Source organism: Cyrtonyx montezumae, unplaced genomic scaffold, assembly GCF_038088225.1.
Source record: "Cyrtonyx montezumae isolate F1298 unplaced genomic scaffold, pur_monq_1.0 scaffold_27, whole genome shotgun sequence".
Classification (NCBI taxonomy): Eukaryota; Metazoa; Chordata; class Aves; order Galliformes; family Odontophoridae; genus Cyrtonyx; species Cyrtonyx montezumae.
Genome location: NW_027072014.1, coordinates 721,004 through 744,585, shown reverse-complemented (window position 1 = coordinate 744,585; position 23,582 = coordinate 721,004). Strand labels below are relative to the sequence as shown.

The following is a 23,582-nucleotide window of genomic DNA, read 5'->3' as shown; positions in this document are numbered from 1 at the left end:
TTTTTTTTTTGAAGTCATAGGCTCTTCAGCTCATTGTGAAATTAAAAATAAACATAGCAGAAAATAATTCTATAAACTCTTCATCCTACACACGAATTCTTAGATTAGATTGCAGCCATCCAACCCTACTATTGTTGAAATACAAATCTGTAGTTGCTACTACTTAATATTCAGGGGGAGTCTGACCGTACAGTAGCTTTACCATTCAGCAATTGGCACGGGCTTTGCAGTGCGTTGATCTTCCTCACTGGGAAGGATATGCAGATGTCTGATGGGGCATTGTATGAGGCCAAACATCACAGTGTTTCTCACATCATTTATGGGTGCACTGAAGTCGAGGGGAATCTCTTCTTACTGAATACACAAAATCCAGTTCTGCCTGAGTATAGACTTCCGATTGCTACAGTAATGGTATAACACCTCCCCTGCAAGGACAGGCTGAGAAAGCTAGGGCTGTTCAGCCTGGGGAAGATAAGGTTCTAGGGAGACCTGAGTGTGCCCTTTAAATAACTAATATAAGACAGAAGAGGGCAGGGGGTCTTTATCAGGGTCAGTTGTGATGGGACAAGGGGAAATAGTTTCAAACTAAAAGAGAGGAGATTTAGAATGGATATAATGGAAAAGTTTTTTACTATAAAGATGATGAGGCACTGGAACAAGTTGTCCATTAGAGGGGCTGGATGCTCCATCCCTGGAAGCATTTAAGGCCAGGCTGGATGCAGCTTTGAGCAACTCAGTCTAGAGGGAGTTATCCCTTTCTATAGCAACAGGGGCTTAGAACTAGATAGTCTTAAAGGTCCCTTCTGATCCAAACTGTTTTATGATCTTGCAATTCTGTCTAACAGTACCAAAACCAGTACAAGATGTAACAGTTTTCGTGAATGGATAAAAATTATAGGATTGAAAATGTATTCTGTGATATTGTAGAAGGAGGATAAGATATGTTGCTTTTAAGGGAGTGGGCTATTGCCATGATACCTTACTGTGTTGTATGCTTTCCATTCAGACTGGCATGAGAAGAGAAAAGGAGAAAAGCAAGATGTAGAACGATAAGGAAACACATTTCTATGAGCAGCTTCAGACAGAGCAGAGATACATTCTAAATCTAGAGATACTTTGAGTAATTAATCTACATATCTACGTATTTATCTTGTATAATGCTGTTTACCAGTAGGCTATTCTAGTTACTCTGTAAACTAGATGTCTGAATGCAGTCCAGCTTAAAACAAGCAAAATGCACCAGACACATAGGTGCTGAATGTGAATCTTTACACATCCTGACAGTTTGATTCGTTTAAAGCTTACAATGCAGATGCAGAGATGAAGCTTGTTCTGAAACCTAGACTCTTTTATGCCCTAACAATTGGAGAAGACATTTAATGGATTACATGCCAAAATGCTAGTAAATAGTAAATTTCTCAAGGAGTAGGAATTTCAAAAATACAAATAGTCATCTGTCTTGAACAGCAATTTAGTTTAGGAGTACCTATAATTATGGCTTTAATTTAGTACTCAAGCCTACTTTAGTACTGAAGCATGAATCCTGCAGGCTGCTCTGTACAAGGAGGCTCTTGGGTCTTTGAAGAGCCCCTTTGATGTCTGTGGAACTGATTACATTTGAAGTCAGGTAAGTCTTTCAAATGTTAGGATTATTGTAATGCTTTCCATTCAGAAGACCTAGAAATGGAAGCTAACATTTAAGAATGTTTTATGAAGGTGCTGTACAGTCTTAGAATGATTTGTAGTCTGTGTAGAACTGTTACTCTCTGTGGTTAGTGAACTTTCAACACATCAGGGAATGTGTTGGCTGCTTGCCCTGGTTTGGAGGTTAGCCTTCAGGTGGTCCAAATGTTTGTGCCTTTTAGGGGTCAAAACCAGTGGGCTGCTGCTAATGCATCTAAACCTATTGCTGAGTCTGAGCTTGGTCAGAGGTCTTCTTATAGCAGACCCTACTCAGCTGCAGTCTGTCACTGAAAAGATGACTGACAGGTACTTAGAGAATTCATTTGTTTGAAACCCAGATGTGCAGGATAACAGCATAGGGCAGGCAAAAAAAACAAAACAAAACAAAACAAACAAACAAAAAAAAAGGACAACAAACAATGAAAGAAACCATGGGCTAACTGAACACATACAGGAACTTTCCAAATTTATTTTAAGAGAAGAATCACAATTTAATCTTACGAAAATCTATACCTTTCATTACATATAGCCTGGATAACATAGCGGAAGTGGAGGGATGTAGGCAGTTGCTGCTCCCTTCACTGCATTGGCTGCAGTAAGAATCGGAGATAGAGGTGGGATCTGCTCCCTTGTAACTGCCTCTTCCCTTACCACCTTTTGATGATTTTGTTCTGTGTGTATCTGGAGCACTGGAGGAAAGAAATTTCTCAATTCCCCTTATTCATCTGGTTATGTATTCCTCATTGCTCAGATGATGATATCAGAGGAAGGGGGATTTTTGGCATCTACAAATTCTGTGTTGTTTGTAGCACAGTTCTACTGCACAGAGCCAGGCACAACCACAACAGATACTGATAATTCTTGACCCTGTCCTGGGCATTTCTTTGGAGTTACGTCAGCTGGATTTAAAGATTTGGTAACAGTCAAGTTTGATGAGTCACCTGTGGGGTAAAGAGATTTATAGGCCTCACACATTGTAGGAGTTTTTTTTTCTTATTTTTGTTTACTTGTTTTTCTTAAGTTGACTGTAGACAAAGATGTGTGTTAGTTCCACCTTTGTGTTTTGCTGAGTTTCGTGGAATTTCTGCTTAGGAAGGGGAAATTTCTTTAAAAAGTTCATTATTAAGCTTTGAACCAGATCTAGCAGGCAGTATCTTTAGTACTTTGTATTTGATGGATTTATAAGGATGTAGATGATTATGGTGGTAATGATAACTGCATTGTTTAAATGCAGAGGACAGAATACCCCTGGAAGTATAAGTTCATAAAACGTAATTCTTATGCATCTGGGTAGGTAGGTGTCTTTAGAAAATGCTTACAACTGTGATTTTAAACTAGTGGTTTTGAAGACAGAAGTCTCCAGCACTCAAATACTATACTTTCTGTGTTTTGTCTGTTTTTAACTACTTTCTGATCATCATTTTTAGTTTAATTTATGTGACAGCGTTTTACTTGAGTTTGGAAGATGTTGTCTTTACTGAACTTCTGACAAAGTCTCACCAAATTCAGTTCATGTTTACTTTTACTTATTTATAGCATGCTTCAAGGAAAGAAAATATTTTAGTGCAGTGCAGTCACAGATCTGTCTTTGATCTATAGATAGTCTAGATGCTTTCTATTGTGATGGTTTGTAAATTGGTTTTAATACATAAGGTTTTCAGACAATGTTGTTAGGCAAAAGTCAATAGCTCAGCTGTTGCAAGGACACTTATCTTGTATTGTCTTCCTGTCACTCTCCTACCAGTGTAGATGTGTAAAGAAAAAGCAAGTTGCAAAATACTGAAATTATGCAGGAGCTTAGTTTGAAGTGATTTGTCTTGAATTAAGTGCAGTATGCAATAGTCTGATGTGTTGGATGCAGCTGTCATAATCTAAATCACTTCAGTTTTGAATAACTTAGCAGGAATCTTTAGCAAATACCTTTGTGCAGTGTAGTGTCTGAGCCTTTTCAGGCTTCTTTTTTTCCCTTCTTTTTTGTATGAAACAAATGTGAATGGAGGATTAATATATTTAACTGATTTCTCAAATTGCCTTACATGTAACTTGCATGTTTGATGTAAGCAGGCCTAGCAGAAGGCATTTTCAGCAATTTCTGTCTTAATAACCCAATAGTCAATACTAATACTGAGACAACACTGATATGTGACTGGAACATGCTAAAGGGCTCAAAAGTTTGAAAGAATAGCTTCAAGCAACTTAGCGAGAAAATTGTTTCAGATCAGTAACAAGTGGAAAAAATCATAAAAGGTTGTACACAAATTGAAAACCGAACGCTAACTGCCAAATGAGTGAATTTCAAATAAAAATAAATTGGGCTAAAAAGGAAGAACTAATCAGAAACTTCTGAGAAATTGAAAACATAGTTAAAACATTGCTGGATTAAAAAGTAAATGAGATGGGAAATGGGAGGAAAGGACAGAAGTGATATGATGAGGAGATAAAAAGAAATAATTTTTAAAATAATTTTGGTGATACAATAAAATTAAGCAGTGGGGAAAGCAATTCAAGTACTGCTTATTTTGACAACATGGAACAGAAATAAAACTTACATGAGTGTAGATGTGATACTTTGGACTCACACGAGATTAATGCAAATTGCATTTGGGTTTAAAACGATTCTGCTGATCTTGTTAGAAGATGTTGTATAACTGCTCCTGACGTAAAGATCTTGAGAACTAGTGTCTTGATCCGGCTTTGTGGAAGTGGTAAGAGTTCTCCTTTCCCCAGGAGATTTATTGGGTGTAAAACCGGCAAGAGCCCCAAGTGTCATGCAAATAATGCTTTTATCCTTCCAGATGTTCCCCAGGGCTGTGTGTTCTATACTGCTGCTTTGTCCTGGCAGTGAGGCAGTGTAATAATAGCCCTGCCTGCCTCCCAGCAGTGTGCTTTGCCCAAAGCAACTCTGTTTAGAGCTCAGATGAGGGAGAAATGTGATTTAGGGATTATCACGTCCTTGCTCTGTAGTGGCAGCTGACTGCATTTGTGACCACCTCATGGTGATCTGTGGTCTGTGCCTACGTTGTTGGAAATACTTTCAGAACGTTGAGGTCGAGATCAAAGCTAAGCAGTGGCAGTAGTTAGCCCATGGTGATGCTGATCTGTGAAGTGTCTCCCTGGGTATTACAGAAATGGGCAAAGCAGCACAGTTTTCAACTAATTATGCTTTTAAACTAAAACAGGGAAGAGTTAGGTTAGATATTAGAAAGAAATTCTTCACATGGAGACCAATGAGGCCCTGGCACAGCTGTGCAGAGAGGCAGTGGTGCCACATACCTAGTGATGTTCAAGGCTAGGTTGGATGGAGCACTGGGCAGCCTGAGCTGGTGGGGCCAGCTGCCCATGACAAGGGTTGGGACTGGATAATCTTTAGGTAAGTTCCAATCTAAGCTGTTCTATAGTGCTATGATTCTACAATAGTGAAATCAGCTCTGATATATTAACAATAACTTGAGTTTGAGAAGAGGAGATCAAATGCAGGGGGTTTTTGTTTGTTTGTTTGTTTGACAGAAAAAAATCTGAGCTTGTATTCAGGGGAGAGAAAAGACATTAAAAGTTCCATTGGTAAGCACAACTATCATACACACACCAAAAAAATAGGGTGACTCCTTTAATGAGAACCACAAATACATGAAGAAATAAATGAACTCCCTAATAAGCCTCCAAGTTATTGTTAATGCTTCTTTTGAGAAGAAATACACTGAATCTCAGACTCCACTCCTATATTGCATTATCTGTCTTTTTTATAGCAGTCCATTTGTTTGTCAGGATCAGGCAGTAGAAATCTATTTATGTACCAGCAATAATTCTTTTATATTTCCTGTCAGTGAATAATGAGGCTTCTCTAATCACCTGTTTGTGGCATAAGTACTGTGTTGTTTTTTGTGTGAATAAATTACTGGATGATAACAGCAAATGATAAAAAATAACATCTGTAAGCCAATGCATGGGACTTCAGGAGGAAGTGATCTGGATTTTTTTTTTTAGGAAAGAAAGGAGGAAAAAGCCCAACTGAAGTTCACTGCATAAAACTGTATAAAGTTTGTACATTTGTTGTTGTACATGGTCAGAAGGAAGTTGGAGAACAGTGATGATCTTTCCCCACTGAAGAGTCAGTCCATATCCACAGCACTGACCTGAGTTATCTGCTCCGTTTCTGTAGGTGTCCTGGCAGAAGAAATTATGGTCAGTTCAAAGAAACTGTTTTCAGATAGAAGAGTGATTACATGTGAGAAAAGGCAACTTGTTCTTGTTAAAAAGTGTGCATTCCACGAAATGTTTCTGTGTGAGCAGCTGAGGATTGGCTGAAAAGAGAAGGCTTTGGAGACGTGCCATACTTCAAATTAGGCAGTATTCTTGTTATTAGTATTGAAAGCATTATCTTCAAATGTGTCACAACAAGTGCTGTGTTTTCTTTCAAAATCATTTTTCATTTTCAGATAAATCTTTTAATTTTTTTTAGAAACAAATTAAATAAAATTCACTGTACAAATTCACAGCAGCAATAATTGCCATAAATACTGAGAGCTGAACAATTATTAAATTAAATGCAGGTATAAATTACGTATCTGCAAGTGTTCACAACCACATCCCTCAGAGCTCTCTTCAGATAATGCTATTCAGAAATAGCAGTCTTTTTAGAATTTATGCTAGTTCTCCAAGTCTGATATTATTTTTAACCTATATCCCCTGTACCACAACCATTTAATGGCTTGAACAAGTTTTCACAGTATGGCAGTGCTTCATGTTAAAACGTAGTAAATTTAACCTGCTCTAATCCAAATTAATTCACAAGTGAAGTGTTCATTCTCTTGTCTTCTGGACTTAAAGAGATCGGAGATTTTAGAAAGAAAAGTGAATTTTCTAAAAAATGCCTCATTTCTACTTAGAAATATGAGAAACTGTACTCGCACAAAATCTTCTACTGGAAAAATTATTTTTGTTTGTTAGAGTTTGGAGTTCTGGAACCATTTCTTTTAACTATTTTTGCTAAATGTGGTGAACGTGAATTATATTTTTTATAATTTACATACTCTATACATTCGTGTACTGTGTATGTTTATATATAATATGAGTATTATATTGGTATGGGGCTAGCATCTTACAAATCTGTGTAGATATACTGTTTTTAAAAAAATTCTACAGTCATCTTTTCTGTCATTCTGTATGTAGAAATGTTAGGATTCATGGAATTGGAAAACTATGAAGAGGCACTGATGTACAGTGACAAATGCTTATTTATTATTCTAAATTAACCTAAAAAACTGTAATAACCTTCCTCCCTTTTCCTCTCTACACATTAATTAAGAGGTATTAATTTATTTATTAGGTATCAATTTTGTGTTTACATATTCTTAATATTTGTATTATCATATTCTTCGTATATTTTCTTTCCTTTTTTTATTTACTATCTTCCTTGTCCTGCATTTCTAAAAATACATGTTATGCATTCCGACACAGGCCTCTACTAAATGCTGAAGAATGGCAATGCTGATCAAGCAGTACACAGGGCACTTCCTATATGTAATTAGCTCTGCTAACATTACCTGGATGCAGTTTGTGAAGCAAAGCTGTGGATCAGGCCAGTCACGCAGAACATGCCATTTCTGTTTGCTACTTGTTGAAATCAGAATGAGAGTCCAGCTTTATTTTCAGCATCACTTCAGACATGCTTTTGAGCCTCTATCAGAGATGTTGAAGGGCAGGTCAATGACTTGGCCTTGAGTATACAAGCAATTACAGTGCACTTCAGTTCCCTAGATGAAAAATTTTGGTTGTCCTGAGATGACAGACCAGAAATACATCGTTACAGAAACATCTGTCTGTGTTCAGAATCCTCTTGAAACGGAATACTTCTTCAGCTTAATTGTTATTCCTCTCGCTATACTAGAAGTATCATATTCTCAGCTACTACATTTGTGAATGCCTTTCTTCTGTTCCCAGCTAGACTAATAGCTTTCTTCTTTTCCTTTTTCAATACTTTGTCCAGTTCTGCATATTTGTATCTTACTCTGCAGTGATCCACAAGCAGCAAGTACTCTCAAGCTGCAAACCCACTTCATTTAGGTTTGTTTGCCAATTAATGCTTGGGTGGTCGTCTGTGCTGTGTAATCAGGAAAAGCTGTGGAGCAGACAGGCCAAGTGGCTGCTTAACATCAAGGATGTGCAGCAAAAGTGAAGGCAAAACATGTGTATGTGCTATCAAATAATTTTACATAATCTGGTTTATACACTTAGCCAAGTACTGTTCTGGCCGTCTTTGCATCACATTATTCTCCATAGAATCATTGAAAACTCAGTTCTTACTTTATGCACTTAGTTAAAATGTGCTAAATAGATATCTATTAGAATCTGAACTTCATCAAAAGAGAGGTGGCCAGCCTCTTTTGAGAGGCAGAGAGAGCTGATTGTCCCCCTCTGCTCTGCACCTGTGAGGCCTCATTTGGAGTACTGCTTCCAGGCGCGGGAGCCCAGCTCAAGAAGGATGTGGAGCTGTTGGAGCACACCCAGGGGAGGCCCCAAAGATGCTCAGAGGACTGGAGCACCTCTCCTTTGAAAACACGCTCAGTGAACTGGGCTTGTTCAGTCTGAAGAAGTGAATGCTCAGATATCATTGCAGCATTCCAGTACTTGAAGGGAGCTTATAAACAGTAGGGAGAGCAGTTCTTTCCATGGTTTGGTTGTTTTAGGACAAAGGGGAATGGTATTAAACTGAAAAAGGGGACCTTTAAGTTAGGTATTAGGAATAAATTATTTTCTTGGAGAGTGGTGAGGTGGTGGCACAGCTGCCCAGAGAGGCCCCATCCCTGGAGGCACTCAGGGCAAGGTTGGATGGGGTCCAGGGCACTTGTGCTGGTGGTGGGCCTATGGCAGGGGGTTGGAGCTGGGTGGGCTTAAGGGTCTCTTCTATCCTAAGCCTTTTTATTCCTCTATGATTTGTTGGTTCCTGGAATTTTATAAAGTGATTAGGGACAATTTAGTGCCAGAAGGATACTTATTAACAGTAATGGTATGCAGTACAATCTATATCTGTGTCTTCACACATGCAGAATTTCAGATTTTATTTCTGGGCGGTCTACCCAAGTAATTTAAACAATAATCTGCAGATCTTTCCAGAGATTCTTTGTGAAAATTATCAAAGGAGTGTGCATCATTCATCCACAGAGCTCTAATTCTACTGCTAGCTACATCATCTGACATAAACAAAATTGCTTCTTTATTGTAGCTGACAGTTCTAATGTCATTATTATTTCATATTTTTTACAGGAGGGGCACAAATCTTCATGGCCTAATTATTATTCTGAATATGTTCAGTAGCATCACTGTCTTACATAGTCTGAAAGAAAATGATGAAAACCAGCAATACTGTTGTATCTCTGAAGGTGACATTTCTATTTTTGTGTGACAGAACTGTTATGGAGATGGATTTAAACATCTCTGTAGCCAGTAAAAATGCATGAAGTGAACGAAGTAAGACCAGGCAGTTAAAACAATGGAAACTTGAAAATATTTTGGTTTCATCTCTAGTATTATACAAGAGAAGAGCTTGTTGGAGAAAATCTTCAGATGGAAAGTGCATTCAGTGCCTGCATTTCTATTAAAGTAGTTTTCAAGCATGTGAGAGAGCACTGGAAGAGAATCACACGATTGCCTCAAAATCCAGTACTTGCTTTGCAAGTACACTGTAACTCGCTCTGCACAGTGGTTCTGGTATGTGTGAGATACATTTATTTCTGAGGTCTTCAGACTACAAGCTCTGCTCTAACAGATACCAAATACCCCTTAAGACCTGAGCACACTCAAAGATCTGATCCAAAGACTTGGTTTAGGGATACTAAATCTGTAACAAAATCTACAGGCTTCATACAATGTAGATACAGAAGCCCAAGCACTGAAGACTTTGAAATACTGATCCACTCGTGCTTTGCCCAGCAGTTTTCTAATTCAGACATAGCCAATGCCAACTGCTTGAAGTTGCCTGTTTTCATATATGTTTTGCAGTTTCGAATAATATTTGAAGACAGAATATTGCTGGATTTTTCTAACATTTCTTTAAGCTTTTGTTGGGAGATGAAAGCGTATATTTTGATATGGACTAATATATTTTGTGTATATGCAGACATATTTAAGAGCTTTTATGTGATGCCACTAGGACTTAAAGGATTTCTCAAAATGTTGAAAGGTGTAATACATTTTGCATGTCCTACATTTAAGCTAGCTACCTAACAGGGATATTATGTGCCAACTATTTCTCAAATTCTGTTGACACTTTAAAGTGTAACCAAGTAAACTATTTAAGAGCGTGTATAGAAAGGGAAGTAACTAGAGTTAAGTGAATACTTTCCAAACAGTAATTAGAGTATGCTTAGAATTCATATTGCTTTATGTTATACCGTTCGAGTGAAGACATAAGGATATAGTGAATGTAATGAGTTTTAAAAACAGTTAATGATGACTTTTTAATTGCTCAGCATTCAAAATTGGATTTATGTCGGATAAGAAAAGATACATTTGCCAGTGCTGAGGAGACTACTAATTGCCTAGCAACCAGTGCCTGAATTTTTTTTCAAAGACAGGGCAAGCAAAGGGAAAATAAAACATTTTTATTTCCATAAATATACTGCACTTGTTAGCGTGCAGCTAAGAGTATGTGTGTGTACATATACATTCACACATACTCTTGTGGTTCTAAATAATGAAGCAAGGAGATACTGGGGGGAACAAAAAGGAGAAACTGAAAAGTAAAACTGAGATGAAAAAGTAGAAGGAAACAGAAAGATATTAACAGTCTAAAAGCGATCGTTCAATGAGTAACATATGTTTTAGTTTGGTGTGGTTTGTTCTTTTCCAAGAAGTCCTTTTGCCAGGAAATACACAAAGCCTTATTTGGAGATCTGCAAAACAAGCATGAGATAGGAATAGTATACTAACTGAGGAGTACTGCTCATAATCCCTGATCAGTTTTGAAAGCAAAGGACAAGTAACTGGAAATGATAATATATTCACATCATGATTTGCTGTTTCTGAAAGTTTTAATTGAGTAAAACAAACTTAATGGAGAGATAAACACTTTAACCTAAGTGGCTTGTACAGAATGTCTCAACCTAAGCTGTTATTCTCTCCCTTTTCATAAACGTTGATCATGCTGTAAAGCTGAACAGGTGCAGATCTACTGGTTGGTTGGTTAATATGCTGGTGACTGGTGGGTAAGTCTGTCAACATGGCAGATATGACTGGCAGCTGAAATCAGATTAGCACTGTGGTGGTTTCACACTCATGGTCAGCTAAACTCCACCACAGTGCTTTCACACTCCCCCTCCTCAAAGGAACAAGGAGAGAAAATGTAATAAAAAAAGAGCTCAAGGGTTGAGGTAAGGTCAGGGAGATTGGTCACAAAACACTGTCTCAAGCAAACCAGACTCAGCATAGGTAGGTCAATGTTGGTATTGCTGACAGACTAGAGCTAAAAACTAGACTAGACTAGAACTAAAAACAAACTTTACCCTCAAGTACACTCTCTTCTACCTACCCACTATCAGCAGTTCAGGGAAATAGGGCCAGTCCACCATGCTTTGGTTCTGCTTCTTTTTCATTGCCACGCTGCCCCTGCCACTGTTCCAGCACAGTCCCCTCAGTCAGCAGCTCTCCTAGCCTTGCTGCTGCATGCAGCCTGATATCCTTGTACATGTATATGAGAAGTACCTGGGTCCTGTGGTTTTTTTTTGCCAACTTTTTGCCAGCTATGTTGTGAAAGCTTGTATTGATATGGGTCTGTGTATCTGCATTAATGGCATTCATCATCTACTTCCGTGCTTGCATGGGAAAGTGTCATACCAGTCAGCAGAGGCTGGATGTGATCTGAAACTGATGGTGCTGGTCAACCTGCTTAGGGGAACACATTTCTTTTCTTCCTATCTCTCAGTGTATGATGGCATTCCCCAAATCTTTTTTGCAGCTGATGCACAAAATCTTTTCCACAAGTTGCAAAAATATTCAGAAGTACATTATATAACCATTCTCCTCTTTTAATCACTTTTGATCCGTTTCTTACTAATATGATTTGAATTGACAGGAATAGTTCATTTTTTTTCCCCAAAGAGCCACTTGACATAGAAATGAACTCTCTGTAACCTAAAAAGAGAGAAGAACTTACTTCTTAAGCTGTTTTCTATTTCTGCTTGTATTTCATATTGTCAGCCTTCAGATGCTTGAAAAGTCTGTAGCACAGCAGGCTGAAGTACAGTGACCTACTGCTCTTCCACATTCAAATGAATAAAGTAGCTCATGCTGTAGACCTTTAGAAAGGGAAGAGATTATACATTTTTTAAGGCAGGAGGGGATTTATTATGATAGAAATTAATCCCTGCAGGCATTACTTGAGGACTGTATTCTAACCCTGAAAGTAGGGACACACTTTTACAGTATTGTACTACTAGACTAAATCCAAAGCTTAAGACAGCTCTTTATCTTCACCCAGGATTAATGCTTCAGCACAGTCTACAGTGGTATTCTAATGAAAATTCTCTGATTATAAAAATCTAGTTATGTTTTTGTAATACCATCTCAGATTTTAGAATATCAGCTGCTGCATCTCCCCAGATGACTACACAAGAAAAGCTAAGATTTAAAGAAATATTTATGACTACTTCACAGTAGTATTTTGCAGTCCCAATTCACAGATACAAGCTACAGGTACTGTTTCTTTACAGTGTGTATGTACAGTTTCTTGATCCCCGAGGTTTTCAGAAAAAGAAACAACCACCTCAACTTCCATGAAACCTGTGATAAAATCATGATTTTTTTTTTCTTTATTCTGATATTTATGTTCTGTGGAATTTTGCATCTAATTCAAATCTCAATATTTAGAGATACTGCTATTTTCCTTGCTATATGTTTTAGATGGTGAAGTGATGGATTTGCTCTTTCTGGGAGAGAGCAACCTGAATGTGTGAAACTGCTTAGGGATGAATCATGAGCAAGTGAGAGCTTAGAGCTGAGAATTAAGAGGCAGACTAATATGTATGACACTATTATGCATGTGTACTACAAGCCACCTGATTAGGAGGAGGAAGTTGATGGGCTTTTCTACAAAGAGCTGGAAGTAGCCACGTGACCAAAGGCACTGGTTCTCATTGGGGTCTTCAATTGCACTGATAGTTGCTGCAAAAGCAATACCACCAGGCATGCGCAGTCAAGGAAGTGGAAGATAGTTCTGACACAGATGGTGTAGGAATCAATGAGGAGAGGTATGCTGCTGGGTCTTGTTTGTAAGAGCAAGTAAGGACCCGTTGATAGTGCAGATGTTGAGGGCAGCCTTGGATGCAGTGACTATGATATAGTGGAGTTCAGGATCTTACATGCAAGAAACTAGGCAATAAGTAGGATGGCAACACTGGACTTCAGGAGAGCCAGCTCAGCTCTTCAACAACCTATTTTAAGGTAACCCATGGATTAGAGTATTTAATGATGAAGTGGCCTAAGGGAACTGAGTGACATCCAAGCACCAATTCCTTCAAGCTCAAGATTGGTGCATCCCTAAGAGTTTGAAATGAGGCAAAGGTGACAGGAGATTCACATGAATAAGTGAAGAGGTCATGGAAGAAATCAAATGGAAGGAGTTCATGGCATGTAGAAAAGGGATTTGACCACTTGGGAGAAATAGGGGAATGATGTCAGGCATGAAAGGATTTACTGAGGGAGGCATAAGTCCACTTGGAATTAAATCTGGCAAGGGAGGTCAAGGACAACATGAAGGGCTTCTTTAGGTGTATTAGTTACAAAAGGAAGAGTAGAGGTAAGAGATCATTTAGGCAAACTCATGAGCCATCCCATGAGCCCCAGTGGGAGGCACGAGCAAGAGCTGAGGGAGTTGGCAGGAGCTTACTGCCAACAAGTAAGCAAGTGAGGCTTTAGCAGGAGGTTGGAATACATGTCCTCCAGAGGTCCCTTCAAACCTCTATGATTCTGTGATACCGTTATTTATTTTCTGGAGCTATGCAAACAATCTGCCATGAGTATTTAAGTTAGGAAGTTAGCTGAACCTTCTGCCTGCAAAATAACCAAATCAGCATAGAAAGCAGGCAGAATAGAAGCACCTGAGCTACAGAAAACTATCACTTCTCTTTTAAATTTAAGATAATATAAGTTAATTACTCAGTTCTCTTTTTATTTAGGGAAAAGCAGTTTAGCTGCCTCACCACTGAATCCGAGTAGCAGTTTACAAGTTCCTTAAAAGTACTGCAGAGTTCATCTGTTCTCGTGTTCACATTTTGCATCTCTACACAGGTGTGTCTTTAATATGATTTATTGTTCTGCTTCTCAACAGTGGTGCAGCTGTGGGGAAAAGGATTTGAACTTGAACACTGTACAGATGATTCTGTAAATCAGAAAGCTATTAAAGCTATTTTTTCTCTGAAAAAATGATTTTAATGTGAATCTGCTAGCGGTAGCAAGTACTTTCTCAATCTTCTTCTGAAGTTCAGTTGCTCTTTTGGGGTTCAAGACTGGGGCTCATTTGTACTACCCTTAGACGTAATTTCTATCGACTCGTTATTTTCTGGGCTGTTTATTATTGGGTGCCAACTGGAGATTTCTTCCTAGTAACAAGTTCTATTCTCGTGAAAGGCAGTAGCTATTCATTTTATTTCTTTAGAGAGAGCTTTTAAAATAAGCTATATATTATGTAGCAGTGTAGAGAAGTGAATAAAAATGTAGCTCTTGTTTTAGGTTAGAACAAGGGTCCAGTTCTCTCTATCAGTGGTGTCAGCAATTGCATCAGTTCTGTAGCATCCATTGTGTATCATACTGGTAAAGGGTGGTGTACCTATCCAGCGACATCTCTGAATAGTACCCTGAGCTCATAATATTTGTTACCTTTGCAGCTGTTTAGCTCCCACTTTTGTCATGCTTTTTGTTTTCATGGGTGTCTGCATCTCTATCATGTCCTGCAGCATTGATATGTTTACTCCAGTATGAGTTTCTGTAAATCTCACTACTTCAACATATAATGCAGTACTAAATGCAGTAGTGGGTATATTTAACGCTGTCAAATAATAACTAAGGATGCTTTTCCTTACACACTTTCTATTCCACAGCATACTCTGTAATCTTAGATTACAGAAGAAAATGTTCCCAAGTACATACTGCCTTTCTTTTTGTTTCAGTATTTTCCTTCCAGTTCTGAAATCTTTTGAGTCCATGTGATTTTTTAAGGCATATTTTTTCAAGCAGATGTTCCTTACCGTAGCACTTCTGCCAGAAACCATAACAGTTATCATTCTATGTGTTAAAAGGTAGTCGAGGAAAATTATAATCATTTCAGGCTGATGAGTTTGTGAATAGGTCCTCAAATGCTTCTCCAGTGCCTGATTCAAGACACTGTTTCCAAGTTTTTTGCCAGATAGACATGCCCCAGAAACAGGCTAAGTGATTCTTTTTTCCTTTATTCATTTGCAGTCGTTAGTGAGTTGTGATAGCAAATTGATTTACAAGTAGTAAGGGTAACTGACTGATCTATGTAATTTTATAGCAAAGCAACTGAGAGTTCTTTACAAAGTAATGTGTACCTATGGTTGTGGATGGTACCTCTTGGTTTGCACAGTGCATCTTCTTTAGTCTTCATAACACAAAAAATGTATCTGTAAACTCTGAATTTCTGTTCTTGTCAGGGATTGATGGGCTAACTGCTACCATCATGGTGTGCTGCATTATTTATATACAGCAGCTGAATTCCTTCTTTCAGGTTGTCCTTTGCTGTCAAGCAAAGTATTGTGCTATTCAGTAAAGCTTCATACAGCAGTTTATGGGGCTTTACAGGATCAAAATGTACTCTGTATGAAAATGTAAAGCTTGTGGAAAGGAGTGTCATCCATTCAGCATTTTGTTGAAAGAGTGCGGCTTAAGATTGGCTATGGTTCCTCAGTAAGGGAGGGCAATTAATACAAGTTAAACCGTTTCTCTGATTGGGTTATTCTTTATGGACAGAAGCAGTCAGTCTTAAAATAAATAAATAAATAAATGAACAAAAATAAAGAGCCTACTTGTTAACCTCTTTATTTGAGCTTCACTGTACGTTTTTACTGAGTTTGGAGGAGTGAGAACTCTTCAGCATACTGATTTTGAGTGTGTGTGTATCTCCACCTTCATTTTATTCTTTCTGTCTTGTATTTTTTGTACTTAATCAGTAGTGTTTTCCAAAGACAAGAAGACAAGATGGACAACTGACCCTGAAATCTATTTGCCTTAAACATGTTTTTGAGAAGTTGAAAGTGTAAGAAAGAACATAAAAACAATTCCTGAAAATGCATAATCTAATCACTTCAGTATGTGTTTGCTCCTCAGTGCAGTGTACTCTGAGATAATTTGGATTAGATTACTATTTTAACTCATCTGTGTAGGATGTTATGTGAAAGGGGGGAACTATATATATGCATTCTTACATTTTATATACCTATGTATAAAACATGAAACTTCAAGGAGGAGTACTCTAAACGAGGTAAATTCAAAGTGGATGTGAATTCTGGCAGTTTTGTGGAGAAGCAAGCAGGCTTAGTTTCCTTAGTCCTGTTTCACACATCCTGTGTCATATCTCAAAAGTTTTAGCTGGTAAGATTTTATCATCTGAAATATTCCCTAGGATGTAGTAATGGCAGGAATACTTGTAGAAAAAAATTCTGTGTACACAGTGTTAGCACATACCTTAGAGCTTGAAGTGGTGATCAATAAAAGGTGCATGTTTATCCTGACACAGAAAAATCTGAATTATTTTTACTTGACACCTGTATTCTTTACTGGACCCTTTTCACAACATCTTATTTAATGTACACTGTGATTAGCTTTTCATGTTGTTTTTGTTCTTAAATAGCAGTGTTCTGCATATGATATCTGTTTAATTTATACGATTGTACGCACACAGCATTTTATCTTCCACTATGGCAAGTCACTAGCTCAAAGTATAGTTATGTAAGAATTGCTCTAAGGATATAATTCTTTCCTTGTGTTTACTTTATTCCCATTTACAATGACTGTGGTTAGATTCTGAAACTACTGTTGTGTTAAAAGGTTGTGTCATGTGAACCTAGTACTTTAATGGTAACAAATCCCTTAATCAGTTTCTTAAAACAAAGTGCACACATAAAAGCTTTTCTTCTTAAGTGCAGAGCCTTTTAAAATCAAATCCTGTACATCAAAGTGAGTGGAATAACAAATTAGTGTTCAATATTTCAACATAAATGGCCTCTCAAGAGGCATGAAATTTAAATTGAGGGGAATATTGTTGATTTAAAGGTGACATTTTTTTGTTCTGCACAATTTCACAGGCACTAGTGAAATAAATAAAAGTGCTAACATTTTAAGTGAGTTTTACTAATTTGAGTATGCAAGTTTGCTGAGACTTGATGTCTAGTCTTATGCAGAACTACTGCTTGCTTGTGTCTGTGCACTTGCTCTGAAAGTGTCATATTTGATGTTATAGTGGTTTTATTTCAACCATTGCTGTCCAGAATATGTATTTTCCATTATGTGAGTGATACAGGCTTGCAAAAATTGTTATTGTGGAGTTGTTTTTTTTTTTTTTTTTGTTTGTTTGTTTGTTTTGGTCTATTTTGACAATTGGTGTTTCCAGATGTTCTGACATTCGTTTTCCAAAAGCTGTTGGTTGCACACTCAATACTTGTTATCTATAACGACAGGACGAGAGGGAATGGCCACAAGTTGCGCCGGGGAAGATTTAGATTAGACCTGAGGAAACATTTTTTCTCTGAAAGAGTGGTCAGGCACTGGAATGGCCTGCCTAGGGAGGTGGTTGAGGCACCATCCCTAGCGCTGTTCAAGAAGCGTTTAGATGAGGTGCTAAGGGATTTGATTTAGTAGTTGGGTAGGGATAGTGATAGGAGGATGGTTGGACTAGATGATCTTATAGGTCCTTTCCAACCTTATGAACTTATGAACTTATGAAACAACAGAAGTGTAATGAACTAAGCTTCCCACACTCAAGACAAATGGTCATTTAAAACAGTAACACAAAACAAAGGTGTATGCCATTTATAATCCTACTGTAAATGTGATTAGAAACAGTTTTTTCTTGTATAGATACACTGATAGCTGATGTTACTGATAACTGGATGGCAAAGTTGAACGTTCTGTTTCCCTGTGAGTATGCATATTAGGTATTTTAGAGTCTTTGCAAGAGTTTTCTGACATCTGGTTGACCATGAAAGCTGAATACAGGTAAGACTTGTTAGCCCTGAGTTGGTCATGATGATAATGCAACCAAGAATACCAGAATGCTGAAAAATAACCCACATGAAAAGTAAGAGACATAAGCAGCAAGTACAGACACTAATAGTAATGCTACTTAAGTGTAAAATAGTTTAAAACTTAATAGAATTTTGCTGTAAATTATGCATTATGTATCGAGAGTTCTTTGATGGTTACCTGTGAATAAAGATGGAAATTGTTTGCACCAAAGTCAGGTTTTCTTCTAAAAATATTATTTATATTCACTGTTTATGTTGTTGTTTATGTTTGATCTTTTTGATAGTCCAGCTTTCTTTAGAGGTGAGCTACACTTCTTTTATTTCTGTGATGTAATTTAATTAGAATAACAAATTAATATCAGTAACTGACAATAGAATTTGGGTAAAGGTGGTCGAGTGAAAAGAGCACTTAATGCAGTTACTTCCTGATTGTGGAAATAAATGACTTTTAGAGGATAACATCTGCTTTATTACCTCTAAACTGCAGGTCAAGTTAGTTCACTTCAGATTTAAAAAGCCCACACAAATTTTCAGAGAACTGAAAAAAACACACCTAAGCATAAACTCTTTTGTTGTAGTGGGAGTTTTCAAATACTGAAACTACAGTGGAAAATTAACGACTTGTTTGGTTTGTCAATCAATATAAAACATACAGACGAAAACAGTAGTTTATCTTTTCATCTTTCTTTTTCTTTTTAATGTTGCATAAATGAGATCAGGGGAACAAGAAGTCGGGGAAAAATTAATAAATGTGTTCCTTCTCATTTTAATGAGAATATCCATATGGATTAACATAACAAGTGTTTCCCTTCCAGGTATTATTTAATTTATTTATTTAATTAAAGCCAGGGGAATAGAGTTTTCAGAGCAGTCAGTTCATAGCAATTATTCTTTCATGACCAAATGCCTAAGTCACATGAATTCTAAAACAAGCAGCCTTGGCAGACCAGACCAAATAATGAAATGAACACTCAAATTGAGAAGTCTTAAATTGTTTAGATTCAGAGAGGGAGAAAAACAAAGTCTAGTTAAATCTAATCATATGATTTAGAAAGATGCCACTGACTCTTTTCAAATAGCTGTATGTCAACTTTAGCAGGACAGTCTTCAAGATAAATATGTTAATACCGAGAAGATGGACATGTGACAAATCAGTGTAATAAAGGTCATTTAAAGCTGACAGATTGAAATTTTAAAAACTAACAATAAAAAAAAATGTCTTTTTTTTCCCACAGATGTGCAGAATTTATAGAGAAAAGTTTTGTACATCACTTAAATTACTTAAATGATTGTTAGACTGAAATCCTTGCCATGAGGCATTGATCTTCTGTCTGTGAGCCAGTGAGGTGTGGAAAATATTTTGGGCCTCCTTGCTATTACTGTGGTCCAAAATGAATTAAAATATTACAACTACTGACATAAACAAGTGGATTTCATACAATTGCATGGCAAAAGGCAGGTTTTCAATTCCAAAAACTAAATGTATTAAGATACTACTCAGATTTTAATAATTACCCATCTGCAGATGTTGCTTAAAGTTGCATTTGCAAAAATGTTGCAGAACAAAACTAGTACACAAATTGTTGGTATTTCTAAAAAGGATACTGATCATATTGTAGAATAGCAACAGCAACATTCTAGAGTAGAATGTTACCTGTAAAAGGGTGCAATTTTGCAATAAATAAAAATATATGAAAAAAAACCACTTAAATTTGCATTTGTAAGCAGCAATGACTTTGAGTATGACTTTTATGTCATACTATGTCATGTTATATTGCAAAATTAAAATAGAAATAAATAGATTTTACCAATCTGTCTTATAAGATGAAGTGTGAGATAGTAAATAAAAAAATCATCTAAATGTTTATTTAAATGTCTGAGGAAAAGTACAAAATTGAGTCTGCATGAAGTTCTTTGGGATTGCTCCCAATTATCTGACTGGGGACTGAACACAAAATTACTTCTTACTTTTCTCTTTAAATGGAAATGTAAAGTGCATCATGTTTTGATACCTGTTGTGCTGGAAAACAGAAGCTATCAGCAAGGCTGTTCACTCACCAATGTTAGATCAGATTTCAAAATGACAAAACAAGTATTTCAGATGTTTTCAGCTGATGCAATCCTGTGCTTATTTCTGGAACTGCAAGAGGCTATGGTCCTCTAAAGGTGCTGGAGGAGCTGTAAGAGTTGGACAAGTTCCTTCTCTTTTATATTTGTTCATAAAGGTAGTTTCAAATACTATTTGATCATGTATTGCACATACTAGTAGTACTGAAAATGCATTCAAGTGCTGACCATGTGAAGCTGCCCTGTGGTACGTCTTTCAGGGTTTACAGCTTTCTGCTGTTGATTACCTTGATGCTAATTGATTCAGGAGGCTGTCTTCACTGAAAACAAACAAAGAAACAAACAATAAACAAACGATTAGCAAAAACTGCTCATTTGGCTTCATTGAGGAAAACTGAAACTATCCAGTGTCTGTGCTGGTCATGTCCAATGAAATCTTGAAGCAAAGCTCGTTCATAGCGTGGCATGGTTTCGAAGCAAAGCACAGATCAGTTTGTAGCTGATTCACTCTGACTCTGCAATCATAACAAATGAATTGGTGAAGAACTTAAAAAACTTAGTGCAGATGTGGAGGGAGACTGTGGGGGAATACTGGGCATTGTGAATGCCCAAATCTTTGCCTTGGTGTTGATAGCTCACTGTATGGAGTAAAAGCCTCTCTGTAAGCATGGTTCCAACAGTAGAGCTCCACATTAAGTATCTTCGAGTGTAACCTTACTATTAGAATTATGTTGCTCAAAATACTTAAGTGGCTTTACTTTCTGTTGATGAACTTTGGCCTGAAGTTATGTGCAACTGATCTTCCAGTGACTGATATAAAATCAACATAAAAGCATAGTACTGGCCTAAATGCTGTGGTCTGTTAAGCAGAAATACTGTGGCATACCTCAACCCTATGTGTCCTGATTAAGAGTCCATATATCTGGGACAAAAGATGGTACAACCAAAGCCGTTCCACTCCGTTCTGAATCCTTACTGGTTTTCCATACTTAGAATTTGTGCATAACTGTTGCAGAGTTTTGAGCAATAATCTTTTCTTCTTTGAACCCACAGGGGATTTGTGTGACTTCAACCCCTGCAAAAATGGTGGCATCTGTCTGTCGGGGCTGAATGATGACTTCTACTCGTGCGAGTGTCCTGAGGGCTTCACAGATCCCAACTGTTCTAGTGTTGTGGAGGTTGGTAAGTGCAAACTTTAACTGATGGAATGGTATGAATACCTTGTTAGTCTCTGTTTAACTCAACAGTGATTTTGTCCACTCTTTTCTGTGTTGTGGTTGTTGCACTGTTTGTAATTGTTGCTTCATATTTACTTCTGTGTCACAGATAGCTATATTATAACTAATATGCTGTTAACATGTATCTAATGAGTATATCTGCAAAATATATTTATCCAGAGAATTTCAGTTCTTTACTTCAAAAATATAAAAGATCGTAATGGAAATTTAAAGAAGCCAACGTTTCTCAAATATTCTCAATATCTAATTAGATATTTCTGTATACATTCTAACTGATGTCAATGATCTTTTGAAGTTCAGTTTCTAATAGTTTAATGGCTAGGTCCAGTCAGGAAAGTGCAATTAGTTAAAGAAGTAAAGTTACAGAAACCGTGTAGGAGAGATGGGTGTAATACATAGCAGTCACTGGTTTGACTCTCAAATTAATTATCTAGGTGGAAGTTGCAATTTATGATGATGAGCACAGAGAGTGCAAGTGTTATGATGACATGCTTATGACTTAAAGTAATTGTAAATATGAATGGTAGTCCCAAAACATTAAGCAGTTCAGGGCTCTGTTTTAAGAAAACTTAAATGGAAAAAAATGAAAGTGCAAGGGAAAAGATGATAGCTCATTATGACATTCATTTGTTCTCAGCAGAGCGTAAGAGCTGCATGTTGATCAGGCTCCTATGTTTTCCTGAAGTAGCTGTAAATGTTCACAAAGCAGCAAAATATTAGACACTGCCATTTATATAAGTGTATTTTCTACATACATCTTTGGTGTAGTTGTGGGAGTTAGAGCAGAAAGGTAAAAAGAACAGAACTGATTTACCAAAGAGATGGCACTGTCTATCATATTTGTTCTCATTAGGAAAATAATGCTGCTGCTAGAGTGGAGGCTCAGTGGCAGTACTTAGTCTGAAGGCTTTGCATGCCCTCTGTATATTTCTTTTGCTGACAACCGAAGTATTTGATAGCAGTACAACCCTTCAAGTATTTCACATCTTATGTCAATGTTCGTTATTTATCAGTCTGGGTTACACTAACATGCTTTGGTTGGTGACAGCTGAGTAGGGCTCACACATTTTGTTTCTGCCAGCTGTCCTGTGGGACACCAACCTTGAACAAAAAGGCAACACCAACAACTGAGAGCAGTTACTCCTACAAATACACTCTTGAAACTGTCAAAGCTAGACTCAGAACCTACCTAACACTGTGAGGTTCCTAAATCTGTGCAGTTTTTATTTCTTAATAAATGAGGCTATACAGTATATCCTGAAGACACTCTCTTAGGGGTTAAGTATGTCCCTCTCTGTCATGAGATATGGCTTATAAGACTGAGCTGAGGATCCTACATTTGTTTATCTTTTCTAAAAGTGACTCTTCTTTTGATCTGGAAGTGACTCCCTGGTCTCCAAAATGCAGTTTTAATTATGGCAGAGAGTGGGTTGAATATGTTTCCCCTGGACATAAGTTTTCTAGAAGCAAGTGTAATAGTTCCTCAGGGAGAATGATCAACCTACTGCAATAGTCAGACATCAGTTGAACTTTACTCTGTCTGAAAAGCATCATCATAGTAGCTGGTTATTACCTAACATTTGATTTGCTCAAGAATAAATTGTTTCGCTTGATACTGCCTACAAGAAGCAGCCATTGAACCTGTTTTCCATCCCTCCACTGGCTGTTTATGAATGCTTGAAAGGTCTAAGGTTATCCTACAGATACATACCATACTGTCCATAAAATGGCAGTGAAATGGGTTTACTGCAGGAAAATTTCAGATTTATCATGCACTTGTCTGGCAGAAAGTTGCATTGCACATAAAGGGGAAGATGCCAATAGGAAATGAATCTGAGGTTTAAGTGTACTGTGATAATTGCCACTGTAATTTACTTCTACATATTAACAGGTCTTTAAAAAAACACATATTCATAACTTAGTTCTACAAACACTTCAGACAAAATCTGAATTTGGTCATAAGGAAATAGGGAACTGCAGAGTATGTTGTAATAACAGTGCTTATGCAGGCCAAATACGAGGTAGGTCACCCTGAAAGTAATGCCTTATGTTTATTTCCATAGAAACAATGGCAGTTAAAAAGAGCACAATAACACTACTCAGATGCAAAGTATTATTTTTCAACATAGTCACTACCGTTAGCTATGCTTTAGCTCTCCATCAACAGATGGTGTGGCCAGCAACGAGGGTGGTGATTGTCATTCTCTGTTCTGCCCTCGCAAGGCTGCATCTGGAGTAGTTCATCCAGGACTGGGCCACCAGCATAAGTATATTGGGTCTGTTGAGAAGGTGCCACAAGGATAAGAAGAGGGCTGGAACGCCTATCCTGTGAACACAGGCT

At 37.4% G+C, this 23,582-nt stretch overlaps 1 protein-coding gene across 1 annotated transcript in view; it reads left to right on the top strand.

Annotated features, from left to right (window-relative positions):
• EDIL3 (EGF like repeats and discoidin domains 3) overlaps positions 1-23,582 on the top strand; it is a 261,366-nt gene that overhangs the window by 52,752 nt on the left and 185,032 nt on the right. Inside the window, exon 2 of the mRNA XM_065740528.1 lies at positions 21,057-21,185. Coding sequence (XP_065596600.1) covers positions 21,057-21,185 — 129 coding nt within the window. The remainder of the gene's footprint in view (positions 1-21,056; positions 21,186-23,582) is intronic.